This window comes from Portunus trituberculatus, chromosome 24, assembly GCF_017591435.1.
Source record: "Portunus trituberculatus isolate SZX2019 chromosome 24, ASM1759143v1, whole genome shotgun sequence".
Classification (NCBI taxonomy): Eukaryota; Metazoa; Arthropoda; class Malacostraca; order Decapoda; family Portunidae; genus Portunus; species Portunus trituberculatus.
Window position 1 is genome coordinate 1795923 of NC_059278.1, and position 21092 is coordinate 1817014.

The window sequence follows — 21092 nt, forward strand, 5'->3', positions numbered from 1 at the left end:
ACTTTGCTCATGGGTGGAGATAAAGAGGCTTCTGTATCATAATATTTGTGATGTTGATCCTCTTTCTATCTATACATAATGTAGATTTTGTAGAACTAATCCACTTATGTGTGCACTGTGAAGAGGTTTTATTGGTGATATTGGTCTCTTTCCCTCATGTTACAGGAGGACTTATGTAATTTCAGTTTCACAAAAATAAAAAGAACTGTTCATTCATCTGGCTCATGATAAAAACTGTACAAGGTTAAAACATGGAAGCCAAAACTGCAGCATGAACCACAGTGTTGTGTTAGTGAGTGGTGCTGTGTTGGACTGGAAGCAACGGCAGCCACAGCAGAGGCCAGTTTGTTGAGTACAGTGTGTGTGCTGTGATGCTTGTGACAGTAATGCTGGCAGTGCTTAAAAAGATTGACTCTATTACTATCTAAACAACTATTACTATTACAAAGGAGATACTAACACTGTGGAAGAACTAGTAAGTGTAAGCAAATATACACAAATCTATGTCTTCTACTGACAGTGCTGCAGTTGAGAGATGGTGAGCATTGCTATGTGTTCTCCACTACCATACAGTGAGTGTAAAGTTTGCAGTGACAGCAACTACTGTACAACAACAATCTGTGGAAACTGTTCTCTTACATTTCAAAGAAGTTCGCTATCTGGTCAAATCTAGGAAACAACATGAAATTTTGTTACTTCAGTAATAAAATGATCTGCCTAAAGTCTTATACACTGTCTGGAACACAAGGGGCAGTCATGCAGCACATATCACAACGTCTGTATGGACAGTATACATCACTCTTACTGACACTGACAATTTGTAATGCAACTCCACAGGTTTCTATACATTCAAATTAAAGATTTCTCATGACTAAAACTGTTTACATGAAATAAATAAATTATCTGTTTCCTGATGTAAAAATATAAATGCACTTAGCATTACTGTATGTATAGTATGTATCATGAATTAGCACCTGTCATCACTAAAAACAGTTTTGATGAAATAAATAAGTCATTTGTTTCTTGACCATGTAGAAATGTGTATAAGCACATATTAATGTAGTAACTGTATATGTATCATGAATTAGTACCTGTCAAGTGATATGTGTTGGTTAGAGTGTGAGTGTTGTGAGATGTGGGTGTCTGAGTCAGGTGGTGTTGTGTGAGTCACCCAACTGCCACTGAGCTGGACCCACCTGGTGCCTCTGTCCCGGCGGCTGCTGAAGCGGCTGGTGTGGCCTGGCCTGGATGGGGACGTGTCTGGGGAAGTCTTTTGTTCACGCTCCAACTGGAAGAAACGGAGTTTTGAAACAAAGTCATGGATTTGCTTAGCTCACGATTGAAAAAAACATATTTTGCATATCTTTTGAGATGGACATAAAAAGCTTGTGAATTTAAGAATGTACATTTTGAAATATTTTGTGATTATAATATATGTATACAATCAAGTGGGCCTTTTCTATATAATTTTTTAGTGCCCTTGGCCTGCTCCCCTCTTGCATAAAAAAAGAAAAAAATCTGAATTTTTCATTAATTTCATATTTCATATAAAATTTGTGAATTCATATTTAATTCATACATCTCATAAATAAACAGCAAAGTTCTCAAATTGATATACCTGCCACTGATAATATAAAAAAATCAATGAACAGAAGCTTTATACTTGAAATACAAGAAGCTGCCTTGGATGCATCAGAACAAAGCACTTGAGGACACTGTCCAGCTCACAACACTCCTTGAAGGGACACTATCACGGGGCTCACCTGGGCAAAGAAGGCAGCTTTCTGCGACACCACAGAGGGCGTGGTGGGGGCGGCATCATCGTTGGGGAATATGGCACTGTTGTAGGCCTCGGTCACTGGACGGTCCAAGAAAGCCTCATTGATGGCCTCCGTACCGTCACCTGGAGACGGCTCTGCCACCAGCGCGAAGGCACTGTTTCTTCGATTATCTCTGCAAAAACAGCGACATGTTACAACACTGACACACTCACCACTGCACTGCACTGCCACACACCTGCCACACTGCCACACACTAACTACCACACTGCACTGCTACACACCTGCCACACACTACCCAGGACACTGCTACACACTGCAACACACCTGCCACACCTGCAACACACTGTTACACAACCACCACAAACAACATCATCTAGTAATCTAGTTCACCAGGTACACACTCCTTGTTTCTCACAAACTGGTATGCAGCAACAATCTTGGAAAGTTTTATAACAATAATAATAATATATGTACTGGATTTAAACCCTAGATTTTTTCTGAATTGCTAAACACACACACACACACACATACACATGCACACCCTCCACACACACACACACTCTCTCTCTCTCTCTCTCTCTCTCAGTGATAGGCCTATGCACTCGTAATACATTTTTTTCCAGGTCGGCATCCCACACGGGGCAGTCCAAACACGGCACCACACACTGCTCCTCGGTTGCCCCAGAGACAGAACACAATCAGAGAGGCAGTCCTGGCGTATGTATTAACGCATGAGGCGTCACACATTAGGTGTGTGTGTGTGTGTGTGTGTTTGTCACCGCAATAAAATCACACATTGACAACGCATCCACGGCATCAGCTACTCGTACCGCTAAAAGCACCACCACCATAATCCTAATAAAAAACTGAAGAACTCCAAAGGTACATCGAATCATCAACACCATGGCAAAGAGAGATTTAGCAGTAGACATCGGCGAGATATGGATGTAGCCAAAGAAATATACCAAGGTGTGACTCGGAAATGTGGCACACAGCACCCCCCACTGTGGGCTGGAGCACCTATTTATTTATTTCCCATTCATTCTTTACTTCCGTTATCGGGCATTCCGTTATAAGGCGTGTTTTCAGGCAATAATTTCGCGCGATAACGTGGGTTACATGCGCTTTCCATCATGCAGCGATACGCCAGTCCGTCTAACAGGCAGTTGTGTAATTCTGTGTGTGGTAAGTGGTGACTACCGACGCCTTTCTGCATGTTTCCATTTGACGTCGCGCGGAGGGATGCAATAGTTATATCAACATCTTTCACGCTAAGATAACAGGAAAATTAATTATATTATTAACATTTGGTTTGGGTCCAATATGATAAGAAATATTCCAATTATCAGTGCTTATACATCATTTTGCCTCCGTGTTTGTTGTCGGGGGGCATTGAGCTCCGCAGCTAAGGAAGAGAGCGTCTGGTGGGCAAATAATCAATGGTTAGGCTGGCGCTGGTTCAATTCTGTCTATTATGGCACCGCTTTAACTTGCAAGTGTATCAGTAAATTAGAATAATAAAATTTTAGTTGGATAAATCAATTTGCATTACGTATATTTGTGAAGAGTTCTGCTACATAAGGAAATTTAGGAAAGTTACAATTTTGGCCAGAGGTGTGATGGGCTGGTACATTATGGTTAATTGCGCACATTCACTTGGTCTACACAAAACTGCACCACGAAAATAAATATTACAAACTCTCTTTCCATATTGTGATACATTTTTCATCTGAATTAAAATACTCGCCACGCGTGTGGCATTTTTTCCCCTTATGCGGGAGGGCTTATTGCAAAATTGGAAATTGAGTTGGGGAATATTTAGCATTGAAGGTGCAGTATTATTCGGGGAAAAGAGCCGCTTCGGAAAGTGAGGCGCTATTTTTGACAAATTTTGGGAAATGGAAGGAGGTCATCGCCCATCTGCGGCCACACACACACACACACACACACACACACACACACACACAGCGGAGAACTTGCATGGAATTTAAAGTAAGAGTACTTATCAGACAGCCAGCAACATTTCATACCCTGTCAGCCGCAAGAGTTCTCCACCGTGCCGGGAAAACAGTATGGCTTACCTCCCCTTCTCGGTGGGCGTGGGGGGGCGGTCAAGGAAGGACGGCGTTTGCTTGGGCCGCGCGCCTGGGCTACGCGTGGGGGTGGGTGAGCGGCATGCGGCGGGGGGCGGGGGTTCCTGGCGGGCAGCCTCCATGCCTGCCACCCGCTCAGCCACACTGAGAGGCCGTTCACCGGACCTGCTGGAGGACTCCTCGCGCTTGGTCAGCGCCAGGAGGGAGGGGCTCTGGGGACGATTCGTTGCTTCACTATCACTGTCTGCATCACTGACACCCTGCGTCCTCCGGGAACGCAGGATGGCGCCCAGTTCGCTGTCCATCTGGTCGAAACGTCCTGGGGAATGTGCGCCGCGCTTCTTCAGGATGCCATGCGAGGGCGTGGCCGACAATGCAGGAGGAGAGTGCCCTCTTAAACGTATCACAGCCTCGGGCGCAGAGTCACTCCTTACTCTCACACTAGGCACTTCACCCTCCACGTCCTCGCCGTCAGACACGTGGAGTCGGAGGCGAACACCGTCAGTTGTGTCCCTCCTTTTAAGGATGGGCCGCAGCTCCCCTTCCCCCTCGCTATCACAACGGGGAGACCGCTTCAAAATGGGGTTAGGCGACACAAAGCCTTCTGTGAGGTCGAGGTCCTCTCTGCTGCGTCCTCCCTTCAGGATGGAGCGCGGTCGGTCATCCAGCTCGTCGTCCGTAGACGACTTCTTCTTGAGGATCGGTCTTGGCTCAAAGTGGTCCAGTTCCTCCACACTGCTCTTCTTCTTCAAGATGGGTCTCGGCTCCCCCTCCACGATGTCTATGCTGGACGTGCGGGAGCTGGTCTTCCGCTTCAGTATGCTGTGAGGCTCCGGCGTGGTGGGTCGCTCTACAGTCACGTCCTCCCGGGACGAGCGCCGCTTCAGGATGGACTGGGGATCGGGAGAAACTGCCTGGGGCGTGTCTCCGTCGAGTGAACAGCGTCGAGAACTTCGCTTGCTACCGCTGCTGCTGCTGCTGCTGCGATGGTCGGGACTCCTCATCTGAACAGACTCAGGAGAGCCAACGTCCTCATCAGCGTAGCCCACGTGACGGAGGCCGTGCACCACTTCTTCTGGCGGGGGGCTCAAGTTATCACTTCCTAACGTTGCAAGGTCCGGGGGCCCTGAAGGCACAGCGGAGGCAGCAGTCATCTTCAGTGGTTCTGCTGCTTGGCTAGGCTCTCGCTTCATTTCCTTATTCACTTCTTTCTCCATAGCCAACCGCTTACTTTCTTTACCACGTCCTTCAGAGCCCCCGACCCAGTTTTTCTGACCCGTGTCTGAAATAACTCCCTTCTTGACTGTCGGGGACTGTATATTATCACTGCGCGCTTCACTGGAAACCACCTCCCGTGGCCTCACGCCCCCACTCAATTCTTTCCGGCCGGCGTTCACCGTGAGGTATTGCTCACACTCGTGCACCATGCTGTCGGCGCTGTCTTCCGGAGGGCTGCTCTCGGGAGGCGGCGGGGTGCTGTCCTTACCCAGGCGGTCCGCTCGCTCCATAGTCTCCTTTGCCCTAGCCGTGAGCGCCTCCAGACGGCTGCTCATGACTTCCTCGCTGCCGAGAGCAGGGGAGGACGTGGCGGTGGTGAGGGATGAGGCGGAGATGCAAGCGACTTCTAAGTCTGAGCTGCCGGGGGAGAGAAGATCGTCCTGCTTCCCGGAGAAGCTACTTTCTATTTTCAGATTCATGTCTGACTGAGACAATCTGTCTCCCTTCTTGGGTCGCTGCAGCTGGTCGCGGAAAACGTTTTCAGGCTTCGAATCGTCACGCTTTTCCCGCCGAGCTGCCATAAAACACGTACCGATGTCTGTGGGTTTCCTGAGGGAGGTGCGGAGGGTGACTGGGCGCTGTCCCTCGGGTCCAAGCGGTGGCTTGTCAAATACCACGGAGGAAGGTCTGGAGCTGGGCGGGGTGTTCACTACCCCGGGCGAGGCGAGACTTGTGGCGTCCTTGGGACGTAAAACATCAGGGATGTCGGGCTTCTTCAGCGGCGCCAACTTAGGTGGCACCTTACGCACGCCTTCCTCTGTCTCGTTGCCTAGCGACCCACTCAAGCGACGACTGCCGCAATCTTGTGCATGCCTGGCGCGGGAGTCGAGGGTGGATGGCGCCGAGTGCGTGGAGTCTGGGATCGCGGCGGGCTGGATGGGCTGGAAGGTGTGGGCTGGGGCGGAGGATTGCAGGGACGGCTGCTGGCTGCTGGAGAGGGCCGAGGGCTGCGTGGGCGCGGTGACTGGGGGTGTGAGGCGCGACACCACATGACGCACCACCTCCGGCGTCTTGAGAGGCTCGGCTCCCGATACCGAGAGGCCGCCGCCGCCGCCCACTGGTGACAAAGGCCCTCGACGCCGCCTTCGCCTCGGCGTGTCCTCTGAGGAAGAAGGAAAACAAACATGAACATCCAAGAATAGGCCACACACACACACACACACACACACACACACACACACACACACACACACACACACACACACACACAAACAGGGTCATTATTCCCACTTCAACAAGGAACTCCCATAATAATGAACAAAGATAACCTACGCTCTGAGGCGTCTCTGGTCTTATCCCAAACCACACAAACTGCAACAATGAGCCGAGAAAGAGGAGAAAGTTCAGCAGATACAAGAACACAAAGCACTTCTTGTCATACCAAAATTTCTGCATCAGTTCACAATCTACATTCACCACAAACCTTGCACCGTCCGAAACCTTTAGTCACCCAGCCAAGGCCGCTAACCTCACTCACTAACCTCCATCCTCCCTCATAAAGTCCCCAAACTCTTAACCATTGCTCCCAAACGAGTAATTTCACCCACACTCGTCTTCCCCGCCTTTGCTACGCCTCTGCCCACGGACATTACTCACACCGCCATCCTGCACGCACTCCCCACCCCTTCCCCTCCTCCCCTGCAAGACCCCCAGACCGCCCTCCCTCTCTACTCAGCGAGCAAAGGGCGAGGCAACAGGAAGAGGAAAAACAAAAGGCAGATCTTGTCTATTATTATCATTATTGTTTTTGCAGTTACATCATATACTTTGTACATTAAGGCAACACACACACACACACACACACACACACACACACACACACACACACACACACACACACACAGCGGCCTCGTGTGCGTGTGGGAGGTCGTGACCCTGAAGCAGCCATGAAAACCTATACCTGCAGACGCACACAACCTTCCCTGCCGCTCATATGTACGCTTCTGATAGCTGTGTGCACCCCTCATGACCCCTGCTGCCCACACACATACACACACACACACACACACACACACACACACACACACACACACACACACACACACACACACACACAAACACACACACACACACACAGGCGCCACCACGGAGCCAAACTGTCGCCCAAATATCACACTGCTATAATTACCACAGTACAGACTAGTTCCTACACCTACACACACACACACACACACACACACACACACACACACACACACACACACACACACACACACACACACACACACACACACACACACACACACACACACACACACACCTAGCCATCCTTCTTCTACGCACGTTTTCAGTCTCTTAAAGCCAAAAACCAGCCTTCCCATGCCATCGTCTTTTATCTCACGCCTCTCCTTCGCTAATGTCCCCTCGTAAGGCGCCTCCTCCTCGAGCCCTTCACGCCTCATGATGTTCCCAACTCCGTGTCTTCCGTGTCTTGTCCTCCTGTTCCTCCATCAGCTCAAGCTCCTCTGAGTTCTAAAGCTTTTGGGAAATTTAAGCAGTCTTCCATTTTTCCTCAGTCAAAAATTTATGTTGTTCTTTCGGTATTAGAGATTGTTTTATGTCTCTTTCTTTCTCTCTCTCTCTCTCTCTCTCTCTCTCTGTGTTTGTCTGTCTGTCTGTCTGTCTGTCTGTCTGTCTCTCTTTCTCTCTCTCTGTCTGTCTGTCTGTCCGTCTGTCTCTGTCTGTCTGTCTGTCTGTCTGTCTGTCTGTCTGTCTGTCTGTCTGTCTGTCTCTCTCTCTCTCTCTCTCTCTCTCTCTCTCTCGTTTTACGGGGAATAAAGATGTCCAGTGAACCTGAACTAACACACACACACACACACACACACACACACACACACAGAGAGAGAGAGAGAGAGAGAGAGAGAGAGAGAGAGAGAGAGAGAGAGAGAGAGAGAGAGAGAGAGAGAGAGAGAGAGAGAGAGAGAGAGAGAGAGAGAGAGAGAGAGAGAGAGATACGTAAGCGGTAAGGAATCTGATATAAATAAACCAGGAAGAACATGGACTAGAAAAAAAAGAAGAAAAAGAAAAAAAAAAAAAGGTGAAAAAAAGTTAATCTCCTCAGGCCAGACATCTACTGCACACACGCCCGAGCCCCGTAGCGTAGTGTAGGCGGGCCGCGGGCGTGGGCGAAGGTGAGGGCGACAGGGACCTACGCCCACTAGGACCACCTGGCCTCGCACGCCCGCACAACGCCCATACTCAAGGTTTTGCGCGTCTTAGTGTGTGTGTGTGTGTGTGTGTGTGTGTGTGTGTGTGTGTTATGTAGTGTTAGTCATACACTTATCTGCCATCTCTCTCTCTCTCTCTCTCTCTCTCTTGGCTCGTTTCTTATCTGCTTGTGTTTTCTTTATAAAATTTTACGGTTTCATCAATTTTTCTTCTCTCCCCCCCCTCTCTCTCTCTCTCTCTCTCTTTAGCCTGACGGTGACGCAGACGAAGGGAAACAAGGCAGAACAAGACCACCACTCACGTACGCCCATTCCAATGTTTGCGGCGCCCGTTTCAAAGCCTTTATGAACCATTTGTATTTTTACCGCCAGTTTCCACGCCCCTCCCACGCCGCCACGCCCCCGCAGGTGACGGGGGCGTGGGGGGATGGGAGAATATTTTTATGACGTCGTGGGTCTCGTAGGTCCCTCACTGACGAAGGTTGTGATGAGTGTGCTGTGTTGTTTGTGTTGTGAATGAGTGTTGTAAGAATGTGTGGTGTGGTGTGGTGTGGGATGTGGTGTGGTGTGGTGGTTTTTGGGATGGTGTGGTGTGGTGTGGTGTGGTGTGGTGTGGTGTGGTGTGGTGTGGTGTGATGTGTTGTGTTGTGTTGTGTGGTGTGGTGTGGTGTGGTGAATTGTAATGTGATGGTGTGATGTTGTGTGTTGTGTTCTGGAGTGGTGTGGTGTGGTGTGGTGTGGGTTGTATTGTGGTGTGGTGTGGTGTGGTGTGGTGTGGTGTGTTGCGTCTAGTTTTGCTGTGTTCTTGTAGCTTGTTGAGGAAATAAGAGACTTGTGTTCTGTTTTAAGTTCATTTCACCACATTTTTTAAAGAGAAACTGAGAAAAAAGTAAGTTCATTATACTTTTATTATCTATGTAGCGATATTTAAGAGATGTAACACACACACACACACACACACACACACACACACACACACACACACACACACACACACACACAGTCTCTCCGTCTCCCTCTCTCTTTCATCCAATATTCTCTCCCCCCTGCGCCCCTTTCAGTCCCTATATCCTTTTTTATTACTGTTTTTCTTTCCCCACGTGTCTCTCCCCCTCACCTCAATCTGCCATCGTGGAAACAAAACACCAATAACAAAGCTCTTCAAATCTTCACAAATCTTGTTTTTACAGGCGATAAAATTAAGCACTGCAGGCGAAACGGAGAGAGAGAGAGAGAGAGAGAGAGAGAGAGAGAGAGAGAGAGAGAGAGAGAGAGAGAGAGAGAGAGTCGTGCCCTCTGACAGTACAGGTGAGTCAGGATTGTTTTGGGTGGAGGCAGGCAGGTGTGGTGTGGACAGGTAGGGGTGGAGGGTAGGTGTGTTGTTTTGGGAAGGTTTAGGGAGGGAGGGAGGGAGTGCGTACCACGTTTGGGCGGCGTAGACTTAAGGTGCAAGGTCAGAGGTACCGTTTTTTTCGGGGGAGAGGGATGAGGAAGGCAAGCGTGAGGAAGATCAAGAAAGGGAAAGGTGGAAGGAGAGAAAAAGATAGAAAACGGATAGTGGACGGATAGTGGATGGCGAGTAAAGGATTGTGGAAAGTTTGGGAAGGATCTGACAGTTGAGGAGTACGTAGGGAGGATCTTAAGGATGGCAGAGTAGCGTGGAAGGATAAGAGGTAAGTGAAGGAAAGAAAAGAGTGAAGGAGAGAAAGAGGAGTGTGCAGGAAGGAGGTGTGGGAAGGATCTGATAACCAACACGAATAACACCAGCCGGGACAAGACTTTGCCACACTCTTCTTCTTCTTCCTCCTCCTCCTCCTCCTCCTCCTCCTCCTCCTCCTCCTCCGTCAGATAGCATTCCTCGGATTGCTTCTTAAGGACCAATTTCTCTCCGACCTAAATCCCCTTAAACAACTTAGGATTTGGTCCAAGAGGCCTTTGTAAAAGAGTTTCAGAAGTTTTTGACACGAAATTGGCTTCTCGGTCAGAGGGACGTGAGGCGCGGGGGAGGACGGGAAGCCGGCGCCGTGAAGCCTCTCGCCTCCGCCATGTTGGTTTCCTTTTTACGAAACTCTCCATCCAGCAAAGCCTGGCCCGGGGCATGGGTGGCCGGGCCTCTGCTTAGCCTTATTCAGACTATAAATCCGTGCGAGGCCTGGCCGTGCTGGGGCGGCTGGCCGGCGGGAGATACGCTGGGGCCGGAGCTCGGGTTTGGGCGAGGCTTAACAGGATTATACTCTTTTATCAGCCTTAGCAGCCCTTTGAGCGGCCATACAGCGCGCGGCTCCGTAACGACACTAGTGGAACATGAAATTTCACCAAGGTCTCCCCGTGAATATACGAGCCACACGTCAGGCGAATCGTGTCGGGGCGTCGAGGCGAGGCTGGAGTTACGACGCCGGGCGGAGCAGCAGCAGCGGCGCGACGGCTGGCACGATCGCCCTGCGCCCCGCCATTAAGCCAGTACCAGCTGTGAGGAAGTGGGTGTGCACTGCTACATTGGGGTGTGGATTGCCTCTCCCCGGGGCGAGCCAGGTGGCGAGGCGCCGGGACTGTCCAGCCTCTACCTGAGTAACACCACGCAAGGCCGAGCCGCCCCCTAAGGCTAGGACACCCACCTAGCGACGCTCCCCGGCACTGGACACACGCCCACGCCACTCAAACCTGTCCGTGCTTCACACACACACACACACACACACACACCAGCCATTCTACTGAGTACCCTTGCTGTGCGTTGCTTGCAGTTCATCCAGTGAGGGAGCTGCACACACGTGGAAACACAACAAAATCTCGACTGTGGTGTTCGTGTGACTGAAGCAAACAAGCGCACCCAACCGAGCATTGCCCACTGACTGTGGACAACAAACACGTGTAGAAAAATCCGAGTTAACTGCTGAAGCACTGCACTGCCCTCATGTCGGCGTCTCCTTCCCCACCACCGTCCCCGCAAACACGCCCCACTTTTTTCATGGCAACGCGATACTGTTTTTCCCAGAGCGCGGAGGCGGTGAAGGGGAGGCATGAATGGGATGTCTGTGAATGGACCGCCCGGGGAGAAGGTCGGCATGGAGAGGGCCGCGCGCTCCTCCTGTTAAGCCCCCTGGTACTTGGATTCAACGGGCCATGTGCACCCAGGCGAGCTCGTCCATGCCACGTTAAAAGGAGAAAAAGACACAGCTGCGCGGCTACCTCAGCACTGCACTCCTGGCGGGTCCTGACGGGTCTTGGTGGGTCTTATGGCATGGCGGTCCCCTCGATTCATGCAAGTGTTGAATGTGACGTGCGGGTGGTGGCGGCAAGTGTTGGGTACGCCTTAATGTTTTATCGTCGTTGTGAACATGTCTCCCTCTCTTCCTCATCCTCCTTGTAAAGTTCTTTCTCCTGCACTGTGATTGTGGGTGTGGCAGAGGTCGCGGCGGCACTGGGAGCCTTTCCGGGTAAACACAGCTGGCAGGGATGTGGTCGCCGGTCACTCTCAAGCACCACGCAGCTCCCCAGGAATAGTCCTCTCTTGTCGTTGGTGGCTGATGACGACAACGAGGGGAGGGGAGGGGAACGCTCCTCCAAAATAATCAAGTGAGTGTAAAGGGCGAAATCAGCTTCCCGTTTACACAAGGCTGCCGTCAGTGTGTTATTCCGCCTGGTTGTATTGCGTTACGCTGAGTGTGTGTGCCACTGTACTTAGCCGTGATGCATGTTGTCTTACAGCCTCGTGCAGCCTCGCGCAGCCCACCCCTCTCTAATTTCCATGATTTAATACGTTTTCAACACACTTCGTACGGATTGAGCATCGTCAGGTACAATACACAAGAAGAAACATTGTCCAACATTAAGTGGGGAAAATAAAACATAACACTTCTGTACATCCGCTATCGTGAATCAGACTTCGAGATTACAGAACGGAGTATAGCGTGAAGGACTTCTGGTGACGAGTACACGTGACGCCCTTCCGTCCCTGTGACGCGTGTTGTGACGTGTCAGTTGAACGCGCGTGGTTTGTGGTGCTGCAGTGGGGGAATCTGCTCGCCACTCCAGGAATGTTTTGATCTGAAACACTGCCTAAACTGTCCAACTTGTGAACCGAAGTTGGGAGTTGGAGGCTTGTGTGTGTGTGTGTGTGTGTGTGTGTGTGTGTGTGTGTGTGTGTGTGTGTGTGTGTGTGTGTGTGTGTGTGTGTGTGTGTGTGAGCGGCCAGGTATAGCGATGATGTGGCTATTTTATCATCAAGGTGTGACAGGTAAGAGTGGCAAGGTGTAGTCTGAACCACATTCTTTCCCCTGAAGCCACACCCTCGCCTACACGCACACACACACACACACACACACACACACACACGATCTAGGACAGCATCAACGCACACAGGAGCAGAACTGAGCATCTTATCTCACTGCCACGCCCCCTCTGAGCCACTTATGTGCTACATGGAAGCTAGACAAAACACACACACACACACACACACACACACACACACGCAATAATGATCTCCGTCTCTAGTGAAAGCCAACTCGTATCTTATCAAGCTTAATGACATGTATGAATATTGATTAGTTCGTCCGTGTTTTAATAATGAGGAAGTACAGTACAAATATATCAGTATCGTACCTCCACTTGTATATCTTCTCCTTTAATTCACTTACTAATTCCCTTTTCCTCTTCTTCTTCTTCTTCTTAATCTTCTTTTCACTCACTAATTCCCTTTTCTTCTTCTTCTTCTTCTTTTTTCTAATCTTTTCGTGTATTTTCTTTCTTTTGTAAAGTTAATAAATAAAAATAAAAGTAATCCAGGTTTATCATTGTTTTTTTTTTTTCAGCCTTTATATTGTCTTTTTATTCGGAAACTCTCTCTCTCTCTCTCTCTCTCTCTCTCTCTCTCTCTCTCTCTCTCTCTCTCTCTTGATCTCCACCAACTTGTCTAAATGCCTCACAATTATTATCTATTTTTTATTCTTTCCTATGATAAAGAAATCTCTCTCTCTCTCTCTCTCTCTCTCTCTCTCTCTCTACCAACTTGTCTAAATGCCTCATAACTGTCATCTATCTTTATTCCCTCCTATGGTACCTAAATGTAAGCGACTATTTACCTTTCGTTAGTCTACCTCGTCATTCAGTCCTATTACAATCTCACCTTCATCATCACCATCATCATTATCATCATCATCATTTTCTTGACGTAATTGGATGTTGTTCTAGTTCTATTATTATTTTCTTTAAGTGGTTGATGTAATTTAGTTCCATCTATCTTCTACAATCAGGAATCGTTGTCTTTTGAACCCTTTTCTGTCTAAGTTTTACCTGTCTATATCTTTCCTTATTACCTGTCCTTGTTTTACCTTTTTTTTCTGTACCTGTTCTTGTTTTACCTGTCTATACCTTTCCTGTTACCTGTCCCTGTTTTACCTGTCCCTGTTTTACCTGTCTATACCTTTCCTGTTACCTGTCTTCTTCTTTACCTGTCCCTGTTTTACCTGTCTGTACCTTTCCTGTTACCTGTCTTCTTCTTTACCTGTCCCTGTTTTACCTGTCTGTACCTTTCCTGTTACCTGTCCCTGTTTTACCTGTCTATACCTTTCCTGTTACCTGTCTTTTTCTCCACCTGTCCCTGTTTTACCTGTCTGTACCTTTCCTGTTACCTGTCTTTTTCTTCACCTGTCCCTGTTTTACCTGTCTTTACCTTTCCTGTTACCTGTCCATCCTAAAGTGGTTAAGGCGCACATAACACCCGTTGCTTAGTACTCGTAATGTAAAGCCGCCATTAGTTCCCGATCCTGTTAGTCTTTAAATACTCACTAAAGAGGACAGAGCGGGACTAAATCACGTGAAAGTTGCTCCCGCCACCTCCACTCCCGATGCTCTTTTGTTTCCGTGCTGTTTTTTCGTCTTTTTTTTTTTTCTTGTCTCGTAAGTTTTCAGCAGTGGCGTGATTTATTTGAGGGTTCTGTGATTTTTTTTTCTTTTCGTTTTTGGTTCTTGTTTTGGAAGGTTCGTGTGCCTGTGAGTGAGTCATTTGGTGCTTCCCTCGTTCTCGTATCTAATTTGAAGCTGAGAGTGAATCAATTGGAGCTTCATTCATTGTGGTGCGCGATTCGAAGTTTAGGAAAGCAAAAATTAAATGATAACTGATTTAATCCCCTTCAGTACCATGCAGCGTTTTCTTATTCATTCTGCTTTTTATTTGGTGATTCTATACAGCTTCAGAAACTTATGTGGGGATTAAAATAGTGAAGACTCTGGCCATTAATCTTTTGACCTCCTAATTCAAATAAAATCGTCTAATCGGAGCGAAAACTCAAGGTAAAATTGTGTCCCAGTACCGACGTTAATTTATTCATGTATACGATTTTGAAGATTCATATACCCAGTAGTGAATCATTTAGTGCTTCGCTCACCTCCATTCCGTGAGTGAAGCTTCGGTCAGCAAGCAGTGAATAATTAATCCCTTTAGTACCATGATGCGTTTTTATATTCATTCTGCTTACTACTTGGTGAGTTTATACAGCTTTAGAAACTCATGTGGGGATTAAAATAGGGAAGACTCTGGCCTTCAATCTTCTGACCTCCATAGACCCTTCCTAAAATAAAATGGTCTAATCGTACACAAAACCCATGGTAAAAATGTGTCTCAGTAATGGAGTTAATTTATTCATGTATACAATTTTGAAGATTCATATATCCAGTAGTGAATGATTTAGTGCTTCGTTCACCCTATTCTCAGAGTAAAGCTTCGGCCAGTAAGCAGTGAACCATTAAGCGCTTCATTCGTTTACAGGTTAACGGATGTTTTACTCGCTCAAGTTACGTGGCAAACTTCCTTCATTAAAGAACAGACTGAGCGATTCGACGAGGCCAGCAACCACCTTTCCTCTTTCCCCTCCTTCCCCTCTTTCAAAAAGCGTTAATTAGGTCAAGTCATTACCCTAACTACCCTCCTTCAGACTTAAAGGCAATTAGTGATGGAGTAATTAGGTCAGCATCTTTATGTCGTGACCCTTCGCTTCTATAACTTTGGGGTAATTATTCACGTCATTTCATCACATCCTTCCTTTCTCCTCCTCCTCCTCCTCCTCCTCCTCCTCCTCCTCCTGCCTTAATAGATTAGAAGTAATTAGATTAAGTCAACAAACCCGGGTATTTGGGTCAACTAAGTAAGCATCTTCTTCCCTACTGCCCCTCTTCTTTAATTTGGCTTCAAGGGCACTCACTCGTCTGATCAAATGACGCAAAAAAAAGAAGCTTCTATCAACACGAGCAGTAAATCGCCCTTAGCTGCACCGAAAGACTCGCCAGCGCAGATCCAAACACAGATAGGAGGTCTTCTAATATTTATCCACTCTCTGATTCACTTCATAAAACTCAATATTCAATTCGGCGTCGTATTTTCGTCTTTCACTTTTATTTTTTCCTACTTTGTTTGTCCTTTGCTTTTTTTTTTCTTTTTTTTCAATGGGGTGTTTTTGGTTTTCTTCTTCGCTTTCATGTTGTTATTTTTCTTTTTACTTTCATTTTCCTACTTTTTTCCTTTTTTTCAGTTTTTTTTCCATTTTTTTTGTTTTCATGTTCTTTTCTTTTCATTTTCATTTTTTTTTGCTTTTCTTTCCTTCGCTTTTTTTTCAATGGGGTGTTTTTGTTCTTATCTTCACTTTCATGATGTTAGTTATTTTTCTTCTTTTCACTTTCATTGTTCTATTTTTCCTCTTCGTTTTTTTTTTTCAAAGTGGTGTTTTTTGTTTTCATTTTCGTTTTCATGTTTAGTTTTTTTTTTTTTTACTTATATTTTCCTATTTTTCCCGTTCGTTTTTTTTCAAAGTGGTGTTTTTTGTTTTCATTTTCGTTTTCATGTTTATTATTTTTTCATTTTCATTTTCTTGCTTTTCTTTCCTTCGTTTTCTTCAATGAGGTGTTTTTGTTTTTATCTTCACTTTCATGTTTTTTTTTCTTTTCATTTTTAATTTCCTGCCTTTTTTTTTTTTTTTTTTTCAAAGTGGTGATTTTATTTTCATCTTCATTTTCGTGTTGTTAATTTTCCAAAAGATTTTCTAGTTTTGATTTTCTCTTTTTCCTCCTTCGTTATGTTTTGTTTTTCTTTTTATTTACAAATGCCAAAGTTTCTTCTATCTATCTAGTTATTCGCTCTTATGTTCTTAGTCACTTTCCAAACAGTTTTCTAATTTAATCTCTTTTACTTTCTTTATGTTCTGTTTTTTTAAATTCACAAATGCCAAAGCTTCTTATATCTATTTAGTTCCTCGTATTGGTGTGTCTTTAATCTTCATTTCACTTTATTTTTCTTCGTTTTCCTCTTCCATCTCCACCGTTGTTTTCCTCGTGTTCTATTTCCATCTTCACTTCCGTCTATTTCCACATCATTTCTGAAAAGCTGTGTTCTTTTTTTATTTCTGCTTCCGTCTTCTTCGTCTCCTCTAGATTGGCATTCTATTTTTACCTTCGCTCTCCTTCTCTTTCTCGTTATTTCCTCGATTCCCTTTCCTTATTTGTTCTTATTTTTCCTCTCTCCTCTTTATTTCAGTGGTGGAATTATGTATATGTATATTTTTTTTTCACTTTTGATGTTTTTCGTCGTCTTCCTCATTACTTTCAAATGTTGCTATTTTTTTTTCCATTTCTTTCTTCTTCCTCATTTCGTTCTAAGAGGTATTTTTTTCTGTTTATTTTTCCATGTCCACTTTCGTACTTTTCCTCATCATTACCGTACACTCCATGCATCAACTCTCTCTCTCTCTCTCTCTCTCTCTCTCTCTCTCTCTCTCTCTCTCTCTCTTTCACACATTTCTCCTACGGACTTTACTTTCCTCACATTCCGTGGATCAAATATCTCTCTCACTCTCTTTATCCCTCTTTCCATCTCCCTCTTTATCTCTCAATTTCTTTACCCATGTTCCCGTTCCTCTATCTATTTATCCATTCGCCACAACGGACATTACCTCGCTCGTATTTCGCATGCAAGACATTTTTACGTAGCGGGAGGAATTTCGCAGCGACAGAATATTCCTCGACTCGACATAAAAACAAAAACTTTTCGAACATTCACTTTACAAGTTTTCCATTTGGACACACGGCGCGCTGCCCAGCCTGCCACGCGCCGCTTTCTCGGGATTACTGCAATGTGTTTCTCCGTGTTTTGTACAGTACACAGGCCCCTCCCCCAACACACACACACACACACACACACACACACACACACACACACACTCTCTCTCTCTCTCTCTCTCTCTCTCTAAAACACAAACACAAAACTATATATTAATTCTGCCTGGTTTATTTTTATCGGATTCCTTTACTTTCTCTCTCTCTCTCTCTCTCTCTCTCTCTCTCTCTCTCTCTCATAGTGGTTCCCCTCCCTCACTTAACCTTCCTCTGCCTGTCTGTCTGTCTTTGTCTGTCTGTCTGTCTGTCTGTCTGTCTGTCTGTCTGTCTATCTATCTATCTATCTCAGTGCTTTCCCTCCCTACTACCTGAATAACTCGTGACACGCAGCAATTCTCTTTGGCTTACAAATAGGCGTGTCAAACAAAATGGCAGCGAGTGTTGCAGTGACGCGGGCTGAAGACAATCAAATTACTGCCAAAATAAGGAAGGTGTGAAATTTAGCTTGTATAGATGAAAAAAAAAGGATTATTTATGTATGAGAGAGAGAGAGAGAGAGAGAGAGAGAGAGAGAGAGAGAGAAGCCAGCGAGCGAGGAAGTTTAGCTTAAAAGGAATAAAAGTTTCGTCTTCCTACACTTTACACACAAAACTTCGCGGGACTTAACATTCGCTTCAGCCAACTTACTTCCCCGCCAAAACTGCTTCTGTAATTCCGAGTCTGTGTGGAATGTGGAGCAACACCCATTGTAATAATAATAACAGTTGTTGTAGTAGTGGTAGTGGTATTTTTTTTATAGTGGTAGTAGTGGTGGTAGTAGTAGTGGTGGTGGTGGTAGTAGTAGTGCTAGTAGAAAAAGAAGAAGAAGAAGAAGAAGAAGAAGAAGAAGAAGAAGAAGAAGAAGTAAGTAGTAGTAGTAGTAGTAGTAGTAGTAGTAGCAGTAGTAGTAGTAGTAGCAGTAGTAGCAGTAGTAGTGGAATTTCCCTCTTCATACTTGCAGGAAATTTGTTATAGTCTTATCTATTCACTTATTTTCCTCCTTTTTTTTTTTTTTTGCTGGTATTACAGTTTCAAGTTTCCTTCTTCCCCTCTTTGATGCATAAATGATGAGGCAGTGGGGAAAAAAAGGAAACTCAGAGGCGCCATCCCTCTTCTTTTTTTCTTTTCTTTTTTTTCACACTTTTCATCTTCATCCCTTCCTTCTACAGTCTCCTACAGAAAAACCTCCATCATGCTAAGTCTTTCCACTGCTTTTTACTTTCTTTTCTTTCCACTTTTCACTTCTTTCATCCATCATTTCATTTCTACGTTCAATTTTCACATTCACTCTCTCTCTCTCTCTCTCATTTTCTGCTGTTTCTACTTATTTTCTTACTCTTCTATTTCCACTTATCACTTATCCCCTTCTTTATCATCTTATTCCCATTTCCCAGTACCACATTTCTCCTCTTCACTATTCACTTCATCAATTTCCACACACACATTCTCTCTTTTAAAACTCCCTCTTCTGTTTCCACATACCCCTTATCTCCTCCTTTTATCACCTCATCTCCATCTCCCAGCTTCCTATTTCTCCTCATCTTGCCTGCCCAATATCCACACACTCCCTCCATCCCTCCCTCCCTCTCTCTCTCCCTTAGACTTTCTCCTGTTTCCACTTTCCACTTATCTCCACCTCATGTTACACTCCCTAGCACTCCAAACTTTCCTCACTCCTCACTGCCGCGACATTCCCCACTGCTTACCTCTTCTCCTACCCCAGGGCGCGAGTCCTTCCCCTGGGGACTCACTAACGAGGGTCAGGAAGCACCTCCACTTAGAATTCCCCAGCAGAAGTGAAGGAAGTAGTAGTAGTAGTAGTAGTAGTAGTAGTAGTAGTAGTAGTAGTAGTAGTAGTAGTAGTAGTAGTAGAAGACGAAGGGGAATAAACAATAATAGCAGAAGAAATAGGAAGAGACGGAAGAAGAGATAGATCCCCAACAGGAATGGACGAAGAAGGAGGAGGAGGAGGAGGAGGAGGAGGAGGAGGAGGAGGAGGAGGAGGAGGAGGAGGAGGAGGAGGAGGAGGAGGAGGAGGACCACACATCAAGGGGAAGACCCAAATAGCTCACTTACCCCAGAACTCAAGACGTTGGAGAAACATGGTCCTGTTGTAGGCGCAGCTGGTGGCCATGACGGAGGAGAGGCAGGAGGAGGGTGTCACACGCTCGCGGATTTATGCTCTAAGCTTCCAAAGGACCGGCGAAGCTTCTGGCATGTTAGCTTCACCTTTCTGTACGAAGCTAAACTTATTCTCTTTTGTTTCTTTTTCTCCCAGTTTGTCTGTCTCTGTTTCCCTCTCTCTCTCTCTCTCTCTCTCTCTCTCTCTCTCTCTCTCTCTCTCTCTGTCTCCTTTGCTTTGTCTCTTCACAAACACACAGATTTCGTTGTCGTGCAAGTTGTAATCTCGTGTTTTCTCTTTTTCCCACTCGTTACAGAAAGGTTCTTGTGTTCTGATGATGATAATAGCACATTTTTATCCACACGAATACCTCACACATACTCACACATACACACACAAACACAGACACGCAAACTACTGCACAAACGCAAAAATCTGGTATATTTTCGTCAGTGTTGGGAAGACTTAAGCTCATATCAAACAATCCATTCCCTGAAGACCTTATCGCGTAGAAAACAGTATCGCTTCAGTCCGTTTTTCTTCAACATTTTGTCTTGCTGTCTCTACAAAACACTGGTGGAAGTTATCTGGCTTTCAAGTGGTTTTATGACGCTAGAGAGAATATGTTAGGAATTCTGCATCATCAACAAGAGAAACAACACTAAAACAACGAATAAGCCTTCAGTGGAAGTTATCAACCCTTTCAGCACTGGGACGCATTTTTACCATGAGTTTTTGGTACGACTAGACAATTTTATTTACATTAAGAAGGATCTATGGAGGTCAGAAGATTAATGGCCACAGTTTTCACAATTTCAATCCCCACATAAGTTTCTGAAGCTGTATAAAATCCCAAAATAGTAACCAGAATGAATATGAAAGCACGTCCCAGTATTGAAGTGGTTAAATTGTTTCCCATGAGTGCTTTCATGATTCTAGTGTGAGTGTAACATTCTGCATCCCCAATACGAAGAAAAATAACGATAGAAACTCCGAGTAATTATTCAAACTCTGGAAATAGTGTTGGCAGAATGACGCGTCTACAAATACAGTCCTTGGTCAGAGACGCGTTGGGCTCATTGACTAACTACAGACTGTGAGCTGGAGAAAGATTTTACGCCATCAATATGAAAAATAAATAAAAAAACACGGATATAAAGAGTTATGTTATATGTAGCATTTTAAAAACATACCTTATAAGAGAATGACGCTTTAAAGAATACATGCCTTCGTTAAAAACACGTATGGGTAATCACTCCACTGCAAATTGGGAGTTTAAGAAGGAGTTTTCACCATCAATACGAGAACAACAACAAAAAACACGAAATTCTACGTGGCTTAAAAAAAAAAACAGTCATAATAAGAGAATGACACTTATAAAAACACACTTCTTAAAAAAAAAAACACGTAAGGGTGATCATTCCACTGTTCAATGGGTGTTTAAGAAGGATTTTGAACCATCAATACGAAAAAAAAAAAAAAAAAAAACAAGAAATATCATGTACATGGCTTA

At 45.6% G+C, this 21092-nt stretch overlaps 1 protein-coding gene across 1 annotated transcript in view; it reads right to left on the reverse strand.

Moving 5' to 3' along the window:
- LOC123508110 (microtubule-associated protein futsch-like) overlaps positions 1-21092 on the reverse strand; it is a 243258-nt gene that overhangs the window by 68521 nt on the left and 153645 nt on the right. Inside the window, exons 7-9 of the mRNA XM_045261592.1 lie at positions 3863-6254; positions 1764-1953; positions 1197-1288 (exon numbers count right to left, since the gene is read on the reverse strand). Of these exons, the coding sequence (XP_045117527.1) occupies positions 1197-1288; positions 1764-1953; positions 3863-6254 (2674 nt within the window). The remainder of the gene's footprint in view (positions 1-1196; positions 1289-1763; positions 1954-3862; positions 6255-21092) is intronic.